Source organism: Mobula hypostoma, unplaced genomic scaffold (genome assembly GCF_963921235.1).
Source record: "Mobula hypostoma unplaced genomic scaffold, sMobHyp1.1 scaffold_36, whole genome shotgun sequence".
In the NCBI taxonomy this organism is placed as follows: Eukaryota; Metazoa; Chordata; class Chondrichthyes; order Myliobatiformes; family Myliobatidae; genus Mobula; species Mobula hypostoma.
This window is the reverse complement of record NW_026948187.1, coordinates 3,238,058-3,253,665: the sequence shown is the minus strand read 5'-3', so window position 1 is coordinate 3,253,665 and position 15,608 is coordinate 3,238,058. Positions and strand designations below refer to the sequence as shown.

The 15,608-nt window shown below is 43.9% G+C and overlaps 1 protein-coding gene across 6 annotated transcripts in view; it reads left to right on the top strand.

Annotated features, from left to right (window-relative positions):
* LOC134341650 (NACHT, LRR and PYD domains-containing protein 3-like) overlaps window positions 1-15,608 on the top strand; it is a 49,305-nt gene extending 33,697 nt beyond the window's left edge. For all 6 annotated transcript variants that reach the window (XM_063039552.1, XM_063039551.1, XM_063039550.1 and 3 more), the window contains 7 exons: window positions 3,709-3,875; window positions 4,772-4,943; window positions 5,043-5,108; window positions 10,095-11,832; window positions 14,289-14,375; window positions 14,530-14,697; window positions 14,857-15,608. In XM_063039552.1, the coding sequence (XP_062895622.1) occupies window positions 3,709-3,875; window positions 4,772-4,943; window positions 5,043-5,108; window positions 10,095-11,832; window positions 14,289-14,375; window positions 14,530-14,697; window positions 14,857-14,944 (2,486 nt within the window). In that variant the 3' untranslated portion in view covers window positions 14,945-15,608. The remainder of the gene's footprint in view (window positions 1-3,708; window positions 3,876-4,771; window positions 4,944-5,042; window positions 5,109-10,094; window positions 11,833-14,288; window positions 14,376-14,529; window positions 14,698-14,856) is intronic.

The window sequence follows — 15,608 nt, the reverse complement described above, 5'->3', positions numbered from 1 at the left end:
CATATTTAGACAATGGTTAAATGTCTAAGAACAGAGGCCATGCATTTAAGGTGAGAGGGTTAATTTGAAAAGTGGTGTGAGGGGTAACAGTTTCTTGCACAGAGAGTGGTGCGTCGTTGGAACATGCTGCCGGGGGCGATGGGAGTGGCAGATACATGGTGTGGGGCGGGACTTTTAAGAGAGATTTAGATCGCCTCTTGAATGCGTGAAAAATGGAAGGATATGGACATTGTGTCCGCAGAAGAGATTAGTTTCGCTGGCTATTTGATTGCTAATTTGATTGGTTAAGAACAACATTGAGGGCCGAAGGGCCTGTTCCTGTGCTGTACTGTCCTCTGGTCTGTGTCTCTTGTCAAGCGGGTTCAGGGTCACAGAAGCAAAAGGAGTGAGTGGGATCAACAGGTCAGCTGGAGCCCAATGTGGGAGATATGAGAACAGAAATATTGAGTTTCTTTAATAGCGAGGGACTGAGGAGCACTGGGTAGGGAGGGAGATCAAAGGTACGTTGTATTTATTGTAAGAGTTATTGGGTATAAGAATGAAAATGACTTTCATAATTATTTACGTTTTGCCTGCTATTCCTGAAAATGTGTTCAGTACAGTTGTTGCTATCACTGTTCACAAGAATGATCACAGGAATGAAGGGCTTTAACTGTGAGGAGAGTTTGATGGTTCTAGGCCTGTGCTCAGTGGAGTTCAGAGCGACGGGACTGGGTGGGATCTTACTTAAATCTCTGAATGTTGAATAGCCTGAATAGAGTGCACATGGAGAGGATATTTCCATTAGGCAGAGAGTCTGAAATCCGAGGTTGCACCTTCAGAGTAGAGAGACTTTACACCTGAGATGAGAGGAATTTTATCAGCCAATGGATGGTTAATCTGTGGAATTTGTTGCCACACAGGCTGTTGGAGGCGGTCATTGTTATACAGCAGAGACTGTTATGTACTTGATTGTCAGGACATTGAGGGTCTAAGTTGGAACGCAAGAGAATAAGGTTGGATCGGACTGGATGGGTCATATAGTCTTATTATACTCGTTTTACTAATGGTCTTACTGTGAATAGAAGGATATCACCTCCAGATGTTGCGGTGTGAGGGACGATTATATATTTGTTCATTGAGATCATTCTATTTGCATGCGGTGTTCAAATTTCAATGGCGTTTGATTTTAGAAACAGTAAGATCTGATGACTCTTGAAAACTTGTTGCTACGCGATCGTACATGGAAAGTTTAGAAATAGAAACGGGCACAGCGTCGTGTCCTAATAGTTCTAAAATTTCCTATTAGTGATCTCCTGATAGTGTTTTCATCAATGTCATGATCAGGAAAATTAATGCTTGGCTGAGAAACTGGTGAAGGGGGCAGGGCTTCCGGTTCCTGGATCACTGGGGCCACTTCTGGGGGAGAGACGACCTGTACTAAAAGGACGGGTTACACCTGAAGCCAAAATATTCGAGTAGGCAGGTTTAATGGAGCTGTTAGGAAGGGTTTAAACTATGTGGCCGTGTGGGGGTGGGGGGAGGCGAACCGGAGTAATAGGGCTGAGGAAGGGGAAAACAGAAATAAATCGAAGGTAACCTGAAACGGGATTGTAGAAAGGACAGGCAGGAGCTCAGGCTTAATCACAGCCAGAGGCATGAGTTACAGGGTAATAAAGTCGTGGTGCAATTAAAAGAGAAAGCAAAAAATACTGGGCTGTGAGTGTTGTATTTGAACGCACGCAGCACAGGGATTAAAATGGACGATCTTGAAATTCAGCCACAGATTTGCAACTATGACGTTGTGGCCATCACTGAATCCTGGCTAAAGAATGGCTGCCATTGGGAACTGACCGTCCAAGGATATACCGTGTATCGGAAAGATACTTTATTAGGCAGATATATGGTCATACGGCCCTCTCTATAAGAAATAATATTAAATCATTAGAAAGGGCTGAAATACCATCGGAAGGCGTAGAGTCTATATGGGTTGAGTTAACAAATGGAAAGGGTAAAATTACCCTAATGGCTGTTGTATACCGGCCTCCAAACAGCAGCCGGGATGTGGATTACAAATGACAGCAGGATTAACCTCCAGTTTCAGTCGGTAGTGAAGAAGGCGAATGTAATGTTAGCATTCATTTCTAGAGGTATAGAATATAAGAGCAAGGATGTGATGTTGAGGCTCTATAAGGCACTCGTGAAACGACACTTGGAATATAGTGTGCAGTTTTGGGCTCCTTATTTTAGAAAGGAGACACTGACATTGGAGTGGATTCAGAGAAGACTCACAATAATGATTCCAGGAATGAAAGGGTTACCGTATGAGGAACGCCTGGCAGCTCTTGGGCTGTATTCCCTGGAGATCAGGAGAATGAGGGCCATCTCATTGAAACATTCCGAATGTTATGATGTCTGAGCAGATTAGATATGGCAAAGTTATTTCCCATGGTAGGGGATTCTAGGACAAGAGGGCACAACCTCAGGATTGAAGGACGCCCATTTAGAACCATTTACTTTAGTCAAAGGGTGGTACATCTATTGAATTTGTTGCCACGGGAGGCTGTGGATGCCAAATCATTGGGTGTATTTAAGGCAGAGAGAGATAGGTTGTTGATCAGCCAGGACATTGAAGGGTATGGGGGAGAAGGCAGGGGTGTGAGGATGACTGGAAGAATTAGATCAGTCTATGATTGTTTGGCGGAGCAGACTGGATGGGCCGAATGGCCTACTTCTGCTCCTAAATCTTCTGGTCATATATTGAAAATAATCGTCAGATCGAGAAACACTTGTTGAGAGTGTATCCAAACCCAATTGTCATTATTGGCGACCCCCACGGATTTGTTATAGTTGTATGACGTGCCCTCAGCTCCGGTATTGATTGTAAAGGTTGGTGAATTCGATCCCTTATTAGAATTCAGCGAACATGCAATCTTGTAGCAATGAAACTGAGGTCTTACCCAAGTGTAATTTCAGTGTAGTTGAGTGGATAATAATAAAAGATATGACATCCGTCAGTTCCCAGCTATGAACAAAGCACACATATGTAACTGATTCCCTTCACTTTTACCCGCCACCATCCCACTCCGGAGCATGAGAGAATCGTAAATAACGAAACACAGAATACAACGCAGATAGAGAGTAGATACATCGCTGCTACAGATAGGCTCAGCTTTGATTATACGGTCTTCGATTTGAAGTATCAACATACTGTCTGTCTTGTTCAATAAATCCAGCATTTTGCTTTAGTTATTGCAAATCTGTTTTTGCCAGCTTGCTGTTTTTGATATATGGTGCGGCTACATTGTGTTAAACAAGGTGCCATGTAACTATCTGAAAACAGCCAGATGAATGTGTAAATACATCTTGACCGGAGATTAGGTGATAATAATGATCTTAAAATCTTGCCGGAGAAAATGTCGTGGTTCTGGAAAAGCTACTGCGATGCTATGGGCGGGATTGCATTGTTCAGGATGTCAAATTGTGTTTCTATGTAGACTCAAACCATATATTGCCATAGGTGTCAATGCCAGGCGATGTTAAACAGAAAGGAGACGGTGAGAATCAAGTGTGACTGAGAAAACAGTAACATTCAGACGCCTCTCCCCTACTACATATATCTCTGACTGTGTTTGGTGACCTGCCGTACAATCTTTATGTTCCAGAAAGAAAGTTGCTGCCCAACAGGGGGTCGATAATTTCTTTAATTTTCCCTATTTTCCTTCACAGATCCGAGCTTAGTGATCACCGACCTCCTGGCAGGCTGGAACGACTCCCAGCTGCTGCATTTGACGGAATTCTACCGGGACAGGCTGGAGCAGGCGATGGAAAGAGGGGTGCACGGAGTGAGTCTGGCGTTAACGGCCGAGAATCAGTTCAGCGGAGAGGAACATCGGGTGAGTGGGAGGGAGAATGTGTTTGAAGTTTCGCACATAACAGGACTGATGGAATGGGTGTCGGAAAGCTGAATCGTCGGATGTGGAATTAGATAAAGGAAGAACTGGGAAATAAATACTGTACATAGAATCACAAACATGTGAATCTGAACCACTGATAGAAAGGGGAGTAAAGACCCTACGGACTGGCGGGTAGCTGTACAATGTTCAGAGTGAGTTCAGCAGAAAACAGCTGTGTGCGATTACAGTATTAAATGGAAATATGACGGGAGGTTTCAGTTTGGGAAGGCTGTACAGTGTGACGGCGGGATGTCAGGGAGAACCGGCTCATCATGAGTGAATGTCACAGGAACCCGAGTGTGTTCTGTTCTGCGTGGAGATGATTGTGTTACAATCTGTAACTCCAAACAGTGTGGATGGGGGAATACTGCCATGTTGTAATGTGTAATCACTGAATAAACCTCCGCTGGAAAAGGAAATGGAAAGGCGACAGGTGTCAGCCGGTACTCCGCTGTCATGTTGGACACATGCGGACTGAAACCACTCTGCACTGCTCACTCTTTTTTGGAAACCTCCTGACTTCTTTCTTCATCTGTGATCGTTATTTTCTGATTTCTGTATACACCGTCAAATCTGGTAAGGAATTATTTATGGATTTGGTGCCACGTCAATTATGCGGTCACAGACCGGCCAGGATCTCATTGACCGGTGGACCAGGTTCACGGTGAATGTCCCTCCGTGTTCTCTGCACTCAGAATGTACAGTCCATGTCCACACAGAATCAGCACCCGCCCGGGTGACTGCTCAGTGTGATCCCGTTACAGCGCATATCACATACTTCTCATTCTCTGTGTGAATCGTTCAGTCCCCGATATGTTCACTGTTACTCTTCACAGAAAATCTCAGATCTTGCTGACCAGGGAGAGCGGGCGAACAGTTCTAAACTGCTCCTGAGCCTGGTGATGGAGAAAGGCTCCCGCGCCCGGAGGGTGATGTGGGAAACCTTTGTGAAAATGCGGAATGGTGTCCCAAAGCTGGACAAAATATTGAAGGAAATACAGATATATGGTGAGATAATATCAGAGATTAATTCAAATTTGGACTGCAACACGTCACAACTTACAATTTTACACAACTCATTTGCTCAATTTGTTTCAATTCAAACAGGTTCTCATCCCTCCTATCGATCAAATCCTGCTCAAGGTTTACTCAAGATTCTCAGTGAGCTGAAAGGTAAGTGAACAGGCACTGAATATTGAAGAGTGTGACACAGGAACAAGCCATTAGGCAAACAATATTGTGCCGAAACAGCTAAGAAGCAAATCAAACATCCTCAAACACTAATCTCTCTCTTTCCGAAACAATGTCCATATGCCTCCATCTTCCTTACATCCATGTGTCTCTCCGAAACTCTCTTAAAAGCTTCGGAGAATTTGCCTCTACCACCTTACCAGGCAGTGCATTGCAGGCATTGACGACTGTCTGACTAAAAAAAAAACAATCTATCCCTCACATCTCCCTTCACTCTAACCCTTTCTCCTTCAATGTATTCCTTCCGGTAATAGACACATGAACCGCGAGGAACACGATTCTCTCTGTCCACTCTATCTGTGCCTCGCATAATCTTGTCACCCTGTGCCAGAGCTCCCCTCGGCCTCTGATGATCCAGAGAAAACAATTTTATGAAGTCTTTCATAATAGCATATGCCCTCTAAACCAGGCAGCTTCCTGGTAAGCCTCTTCTGCTCCCTCTCTAAAGCCTCAACATCCCTTCTTAGTGGGGCGATCGGAACGGTACGCAATAGCCCAGATGTGGCTGAAGCAGAGTTTATAAAGCTGAAACTTAACCTCTGTTTCACGAACGGTTGTAATATTGGCACTGTGACAGAGAACACAGTGAGACACAGGGAAACATGTCTACTAGAGGGAGAGTTTTCAAAGGACATTGAAAGGACATTGCAGGATATTGGAGGCAGAGAGCGGGCGCGTTTGAGGAAACTGGTCACACAGCTCTGGGGCCCGCAACTACAGATCCCTCCACTGGAGTCTGGGCAGAGAACAGGGCGATCTAGAAAATGGAAAAAATGGATATTTCTTCATACCAAAAAGTCAAATCCTTCTTTTGCCAGCGTCTACCACCTCCTGAACAGTCTCAACCTAAACCATTTTCTAAACTATCTCATTTCCTGCAGATTACTATTTTCTCAGAGTTGGGCGTACATTGAAGTTCTAGCCACAGAATAGCAATAATAGCTTCATTTTAATCAGAAAATCAGGTAACACTCTAACTGGTCTGTTCAACCCTAAAACAGCCTACGAACCCCACTCTGTTCACATCTTCACTCCCTTAGTGCAAACACTGCTACAGTTATCCAGTTTAATTTCAAACTCAATAATCCTGGGAAGTCCATCAGGAGACAATGTTAGCGAGGCTGAGATGGGGGCAAAACCGTCAGCTCAGTCCATAGAAGCTGAAATTCATGTGTGCCGGTTTTTGTGATGGACACTGTGGAAGGTTGAGAAATGGGATTTAGTACAGATAAACCAAGTGTTGTGAGATTCCGGCAGGGAAGGTGCAAAGGACTGAAAGTACCTATAGATAATATTGCAATTAACTAAATTGAGGCCGTGTGGATGAGAAGCTAACTATATCAGTAAGCACATCGTGTCGGTGAAAACGGAACCCGGGACAGTTCATGGGCTCACGAGACTTTCAGGCTTCATAATCACAGACTGTGTTGGAACACCCAACCCAACATTTAACAGAGGGGAGGGCGAGGGAAGGCAGATATCGCAAAATATATTAATCTTGCATCATCCCATATTATCTCTGATTATTCGAAGGTCTTGAACAGAAACATAAGGAGTCTCGGCAAAAAAAAAAAAACAACAACAACAACAACCCGGTTCAGCGTCTTTCATTTTCAATTCCAAAGATGTTAATTTACATATGGGACCAGAAATGAGTGAATCAGGAACTTTACAAACTGCTCACGTCTCTGTTACCTCTGTTAGTGCTTTCTCCTGTCCACATTCAGACAATAATCCCCTCATTTCCCTGCACCATGGATTTAGTAAATCTCTGCAAACCTGCAAACTTGTTATTGACTGTTCTTTATGTTGCTTGCCGAAGGAACAGTAACGACAGTGAAATTCCCACACACATTTCTGAATATGAAACAGATTCTCTTCCTGATATTGAAGAACATCATTTCTACCACTGTCACATTTTCTAAAGTAAGATTTCAACAATCGCTGTTTTCCTACGCTCCATATTTCACCCTAATAATTGAATGGAGAGCACACACATCTCTAGCGTGTGATGTCCGAACTAGAGGAGAGACCACACTGCAGCTGGTATTGGGATGTAAGCCTCAAGATACTCGGGTTTCAGTGGGAGAGCCTGTGGGGACAGTGAACACAACGCCTGTTCTCAGATGTTTATGAATAAGGAGAGGTCTACCAATAATCCGGTACAGGTTGTGGGAAACATAAACTGGGGCAGCCAGATTAAATGGCAAAGGGTTAGACTGGGAGCAGCTGTTGTTGGGCAAACCCCCTGTCACCAGGTTCAGATATGGTCCAAGTGCGGAGTGAGAGACACTGAAGCAGCTCGGTTCACAGACTTTAATGCGAACTGTGTTAAAGGGAAAATAAATCAATAAACGCCTGGCCATACAGGGCCGTTAACTAAAACTTTCAAATGGAAAACGAAGGTTACACTGCGGTTGAAAAGAACAACTAAGAATAAAACGAACGCCACCAGTCTTCAGAGTCAGTTGACTCGACGGTCCAATTTCTCAGGCAAGCCGGGATGCAGGCAGCGAAGCGTTGCTGTGTCCAAGTCTCGACAAACACTATGACGGAATGAATAGAGTTAAATACTATCACAACGAAATAATAATTAGCTGACACGTGCATTTTTACAAGCGCAATTGCAGAATCTGATGCGCTGCCGAATCCGTGGTTGTGATACCCCCATCAGGAATGTGGGATCGACTAAATATCAGCTGATCAGAATTTGGGTCCGGGATTAAAGGAGATTAAAGTCAACGACGGCAACACCGTCGAGAGAGGTTGTAAATTTAGTCTGAAAGGGAAACATAAGATTTATGATGCTGAAATGAGACACTGAGCTGTGGAGAGTGAAGAGAGTGAAAGACTCCATCAGGATATACATCGGGAAATATCAAATTGGGTTTAATCCGGAGAAGTGTGAGTTGTTGCAATTCAGGTGATCAAATATATGGGGGAAATATAGAGTCAAGATCACGACCCTTACATCATTCATGTCTGGAGGGATCTTGATGTCCATGTCCATAGTTCCCTAGATGTGAATCTTGATGCCGCAGCTGGATAAGACTTCAGTTTGGCTGCATTTGGAGCATTGGTGCAATTCTGTCCCCCATTACAGGAAAGATGAGAAGACCTCAGTGGGTGCTGAAGAGATTTGCCGCTCGGATTCTAGATTAGTTTAGATAGACTTTAAAGAGTGAGTAGACAGACTTAGATTATTTTATTTTAAGTGTGTAGTGTTGAAGGGAGACCATATATTGGGTTATAACATTGAGAGGTGAAGATAGTCAGAGTCTTCCCTGTGTAGATATATCAGATAATAGAGGTTATTGATTTGGGGTGAGATGGGCGAAAGATATCCAGTACATTGTCTTTTACACAGAGTGATGGGTGCCTGCAATATGCTGCCGGGGATGGTGATGCCGCCAGATGTTAATATTGTAGCCAGGCTCGTTAACAATCAGGGAATGAGAGAAACAATTACCACTGGAATGAGTTTGATGTGGCATCATGATGGCACCAACGTTATGAGCCGAAAGGCCTATTCTTGTGCTGTTGTATGTACCATGCAGATCCTGTCACAGCTGAAATCCTGTAACACCTGCTACCGAAATTCCTCGATCAATGCTCTCTTCTTCACCACCCGACCTGTGATCAGCATGGTTTTCAAACTTGTATTTCAAGTCACAGACCGGTAGCATCTCCCCTTTCTCCCCTTTCCACAGACGTTGTCTGATCTGTACTCACATCTACACTCCTGTCCTTCTACAGCTGTGCTGCAGAGGACAGGCCAACATGCTGCGTAACTGTGGCGGACTGGAAGGCTCTACAACGGGTCGTCAAAACTGCCCAACACATCACCGGCACCCCCAGCCTACCTTCCATCAGGGACGTATATACAGGAAGGCTCCGGAAAAGGGCCAGCAGCATGAGTAAGGATCCCACCTATCCTGTCTGTGGGCTGTTTGCCCCCTCCCATGAAGGAGGAAGCTACGTACCATCCACAGTAGGACCACCAGACACAAAATCAGTTACTTTCCTCAAACAGTAAGACTGATCAACACTTTTAATGACTATGCCACCCCTCCACAACTAACAACCCCCACCCCACCACCAGCACGGTTTTAAAATTTCTGTCAGAACCACCTGAGGTCAGAGTGACTCCTGTATCGTATGTATCTGTTGTGTTTTTCATTCCGTTCTTTATCTGAGTTTTTTTTTGTGCTACATCAGATACAAAATAACAATTATTTCCTTCTGCTTTACACTTGTGTATCTTGAATCTGTTGAGTATTTACAAAACATACTCTTTAAGAGACACGAGACTGCATATCTGCCGTCTCAAGCTATCTTGTGGAGGAACTCAGTGAGCGGAGCAGCATCTGTGATGATGGAAGGGGGGATTATCTGCGTTTTGTGTCAAAATGCTGACTGTCTCAATCTCCTGAACAAGACAGTGCCATTTTCTCTCCCAACCACCCAGCCACAGTGCACGTGTTGATCAACAAATATACTTTGAATTTGAATCAGTAATGGTGGGAGGAGAGGGGAAGCTGTGTTTCCCCGACCTGTTCCTTTGACAGAATGCTTTTCTCCATCTCTATGCGCCACCTCAACACTGGCCTTTCAAAGTTCTTCCACAAGAACAATAATATCTGCGGCAGTAGTGGGACGGGGTCCAGTACGTAAACTATTAGGGAAATACTGACCTCCACAGCACAATTAATGTAGAAATGTGATGATATGGTGTTTATCTAGACCAGGTCTCTCTGTCCAGTCAGGGGTCTGTTAATGGAATTTACTTTACTGTACGAACGTCCATTGATGAATCCAATTAATACAATAGTTTTGAGCTAACTTTTGTGTGCTTAAATACTGAGTTGAGACATCTAACAGTTTGACCACTGTCTGTTCCCATGGAAGATGTTCAACAGAAACACAAGGAGACTCTGCGGACACAAACTGAGACACTGAGAGTGAACACGATCCTGATGAGGGAGAAGGTGAAGGTTTTCCAGCTGGTTGATCGATACGCTGAGCTCACGGTCATTTCTACTGTCCGAGATCGGAGACTGGTGGAACATGAGCTGCTGGCGAGAGGCAGAGACCACGAGGAGTGGAGAGAAAAACATCTCCGCAGAGAGCTGGAAAAACTCCGGACTGATCAGTTCTTCCAGAGCAGCTTTTCCTGGAGTAAATCCAAATCTGGGAGTTCGGCAGCAGTGGCCGGAGTCCCGGGGATCGGGAAAACAACAATGGTACAAAAGATTATTTATGACTGGGCCACGGGGAAAATATATCAAAAGTTCCATTTTGTCTTCAGTTTCCAATTCCGGAATTTAAACTCCATTAACTGCAGAATAAACCTGAAGGAACTGATTCTGGATCAGTATCCATACTTTCAGAATATCCTGAGAGAGGTTTGGAAGAACCCAGAGGGATTGCTGTTTATATTCGATGGTTTGGATGAATTCAATGACAAAATTAATTTTGCTCACTGTCGGAGAGACTCAGAACCTCAGTCCACATGCACAGATCCTGAATTCAAGTGCAAGGTGTCTGACATTGTGTACAGTTTAATCCAGCACAAGCTGCTCCCAGGGTGTTCAGTGCTGGTGACCACCCGTCCCACTGCGTTACATTTATTGGAAAAGGCAGATATCGGTATCTGGGCTGAAATCTTGGGATTTGTTAGTGAGGAACGAAAAGAATATTTCTTCAGGCACTTTGAAGATCAGACGGTGGCAGCAGCTGTTTTCAAATACGTGGAGGAGAACGAGATCCTGTACACCATGAGCTACAACCCCTCCTACTGCTGGATCCTCGCGCTGGCACTGGGCCCCTTCTTCACACAAAGAGTCAGGGACCCGCAGCGAGTTCCCAAGACCATAACCCAACTGTACTCCTACTATATTTACAACATCCTGAAAAACCACGGCCGTGAGATTGAGAACCCCCGTGATGTGTTACTGAGGGTTGGTCAGATGGCCTTCAGAGGAGTTTTCGATAAGAAGATTGTGTTTACAGATGGAGATTTGATCAACTACAATCTGCAGCATTCCCAATTCCTGTCCGGCTTCCTGATGGAGCTTTTGGAAAGAGACGATTCGGCCCGCAGCGTGGTGTACACATTCCCACACCTCACCATCCAAGAGTTTGTTGCTGCAGTCGCACTATTTCTGAATCCACATCCCGGGAATATCCTGAAATCCCTCACTGAAGCCCACAACACGACAGATGGGCGATTTGATGTTTATCTCCGTTTTGTTGCTGGTCTGTCCTCCCCAATGACAGCTCGGGGCCTGGAGGAGTTTCTGGGTCCATTTCCTCATGAAACAACCTGCCGGGTGATTGACTGGGTGAAGGAGCAGGTTAAACGCCAGTGTGGAAACACAGAGAGTGCAGCTGGTAAAAGGAGCCTCCTGAACACATTGCACTACTTATTTGAGTCTCAGAATAGCGGGCTGGCTCAGGCCGCACTGGGATCTGTGGAAACACTTTCATTCTGTGGTATGACGCTGACCCCGATTGACTGCGCTGTCCTGTCTCATGCCATCGGACTCTGTGATACAATAAAACACCTCGCCCTAGGGAACTGCCAGATTCAGTGTGAAGGAATCCAGCGGCTGGGACCCGGGCTGCACAAATGCCAAAAGTTGAGGTAACTTGATTTATCTCTCTCTCTGAACTGTGGAACTGTTCCATTGTGTTGTTTCAATGTGACTGAATTTAGGCAAAATTGGAGTAAATCAGATTGTGAAGAATTGTGAAAAAATACCCATGTGATCAGTCAGTAATCAACAAGGAAGGGAGGGTTCTGTGGTTCCTTGTGAAGGTATGCTGGGGATGTCATCAGATGAGTGAACAACGGCCATTGGTTTAATGGTAGTAAATCACAGGAATGACCGTGTTTCTCACTGCCTGTGACACGTCCATTGACAATGTTCCTTCTCATGTTACTGACACCCAGACTGACACTGACTCCAACGGGTGGATCAGAGCTTCACACGCCCTTCCCGGTGACGGACAGGAAAGAATCTCCTACATTAAAACATTTGATTGATCTATGAAATAAGATAAACGTTGATAATTAAATAAAGAAATCTTTATTAGCAATGAGACCTTTGATTCAAAACAGGCTTATTCCTTTTACAATGGATAATCAACTTTTATGTAATTGGAACCAACAAGGGATTAGATCTATAGGAGACTGTTATGAACGATGTATATTGATGTCATTTGAGCAATTAATGAATAAATATAAAATAACAAATAACACTTTATTTTGTTACATTCAAGTAAGGGCTTATTGAAAAGACAAACTGGATCAAACAATGTTTTTGCCAAAACCCAATGAAATTGAAATTTTAATTCAATAAGGAAAAGTTTAAAAAAATATTTTTTATGTATAATTTCATTCAAAAACAGACAATTTAACAAGAAATCCACAAGTCAAAACAAAAATGGGAAACATATCTGAATACAAATATTGATTAAACAAATTGGTCAAGACTGTGTCTTGACAGTATGACAAATGCAATAAACGTACGACTTAGAATAGTACAATGTTATTTTTTACACCAATTATATATTACACCGCAAAAAATAAATAGATTAAATTCAAACTTATCTGATCAATGTTTTCGGTGTGATCAAGAAATTGGTACTTTCTTACATGCTTTCTTGAATTATGTTCCATAATTCAACATTTTTGGATAAATTTAAGAGTTTTATTGGAACAAATTACTGGAAGTCAACTTCCACATAACGCTATATTATTTCTATTAGGTGATATTGAAGGGATAAAACCGAAACTTAAACTGAATAAATAACACAAAAAAATTATAAAAAATTCATTGGCAGTAGCCAAGAAGGCCATAGCAGTTACTTGGAAATCGGATTCGTATTTAAGTATGGATCTTTGGAATAATAAAATTTCTAGTTGTATGCTACTCGAAAAAGATTACTTATAGTTTAAGAGATAAATATGATACATTTTTGAATATTTGGCGCCCTTATTTACAAAAGATAGGATGGCATATTTAGTTGCTCCGATGATAAAGATGTTGGTCCCTTGGGGAAAGTAATAAATATACTAAATTTATTTTGAATCCCATGGAGCATGTGGAAACCTTCCAATATCCAGGCAGTTCTTCTTTCTTCTTTCTTTTTCTTTTTTTTCAGGTAGGGGTATATATCGGGGAGAAGGTTTAAGGGGATGGGGGAGGGTATATATTATCATTCTATGTAATCATTTCGAAAACTCAATAAAATTATATTAATAAAGAAACCGTCCGCAGTCCGAGTGAGAAGAAAATAAATACCATTGTGAGATTGTCCTACCCTACCCTTCCCCGTGTGCCACTATCTCCATCATATCATACCACCTGCAGGACTGTGCTCACTACCCAGCTCCCATATTGGTTTTGTCCTCTCCCGATTATCGGCCCTAACTTAGGCCTTCCCCTCACATGCGAACTATTTCCGCATCCTTTCCTCCTGTGGGGATCTCTCCTCCCTATCCCCCTTTGTTCCTGTGGGATCTCTCTTCCCGATCCCCATTCTCCTTTCGTATCTCTATTTCGCCACCCCCCCCCCACCTTCCTCCTGTGGGATCTCTCTTTCCTGTCACCCTTCCTCCTGTGGGATCTCTCTTTCCTGTCACCCTTCCTCCTGTCGAATCTCTCTACCCCATCCCTCTTCTTCCTGTGGATCTGTCCTCCCCATCCCTCTTCCTACTATGTGATCTCTCTTCCCCATCCCCCTTCCTCCTGTGGGGTTTCTCTTCCAGTACTTCCCATGGACATTTTCCCAACCACAACTCCTCCTCACTGTGGGACGTTCTCCCAACCTTCAAACCTGCGCTTCTGACCCTCTGACCTCAGGAACGTTTTTCTAACCATCGAGGAATGAGAAGGAATACTTGCAGTTTACAGGGTCAAGTCGACAGACTAAATTACTGATATTCGGTGAACACGCTGGAGCTGGACAGTGAGGGACATTGACAGTGATGGGAACTCCCATCTGTGATTCACTGAAGGGTTTAATGTTTCCTGAAATATCCTAGGAATCACGGTTTGAATCACTTTGTTCATCAATGTGTCTGTTTGTGTTTAGACTTGGGGGGAATGACCTGGGAGATTCAGGAGTGAAACTGGTGTTTGCGGCTCTGAGGAACCCCGAGTGTAAAATACAGAAACTGCAGTAAGTATCAAACTGTGGGAGATGGTGTTTACAGTAACTGGGTGTCTGATACTGAACATTAATGTGATGTATAATTGTGTTACTGTTGAACACTAGGGATTTGCAATGTCTCCTGTCTCTCTGTGCCTTCACTCTCACTCTGTCTCATCTCCAGGCTGGAGAGAGTTGGTCTCACAGATTCTGGTGTCGAGGATCTCGCCTCCGCTGTCAGTACAAACCGATCACTGACGGAGCTGAGCCTGGGATCAAACACACTCACAGACGTATCCGTCCCCGCTCTCCACCGCCTCATAATGACCCTCCCGAGTCTGGAGTGGATCCAGTGAGTGTTTGTATTGATGGTCAATGTTTTAAATTTATCAAAATCGCCGTTTTCTGGTGATGTTTGTCTGCGACTGCTGTTTAAATATTAACCGCAGTCCCGTATTGCTGACACTGTTGTGTAATCTTTATGTCATCTTTATTCTTCCATCTATTTCAGGCTGACGGGGAATCGGTTCAGTGAGACCGGGAAAAAGGAACTGAGATCTCTGCAGGAATCCAGACCCGGATTGTCAGCGAGTCAGTGAGTGTATGAACAGTTGAATGTGTGAATATCTCCGCCCGAGGGATGGGGACATTTTGGTCGATTCCTCGCCCTCCCCTTAAACCAACGCTCTCCAGGTTTAATTCCGAACCGTTCTAACGGAACTGGCTCCGGTCTAACGCTCTGTGACCATGTCGCGGTGACGTTATTTCACCACACTTTCAGCAGCGCTGCTACCGCTGGGTGACAGGATTCTGGAGCTCCTCCAAGTGGATCACGTGGGATTACACAGGCAAAGAGAACCCGGGGGCTGGGGCTCAGTCTTCGACACCCATGGCCTGGGGTGGGATTATCGGGGGAGAGAATCATTTTTCTCCCTTTGCTGCGGATGGTGCATTCGGTAGACTGGCTGATATAATAATGTTAGACAGGGAAACACCTTGGTAGAGACGCTGGATCTGCAGTTACTTAACACATGGCCCTGAAGTGTGATTTTATAATCATCGGTTCCCCGATGCAGTGTGACGGTGAGAAACTGGACTGATTATTCAAATTGTCTCGCTTTGTCACTGATCAGTTAATTGTGTGTGACTCCGAGTGAATCGGGAGTAGTTTATTTATTTGTTTATTCATACACGCCATCAGCTCACAAATTGTCTAATTTAATTTATATTTTGTCATAATTAAAATTAATAAACCTCTTTAAC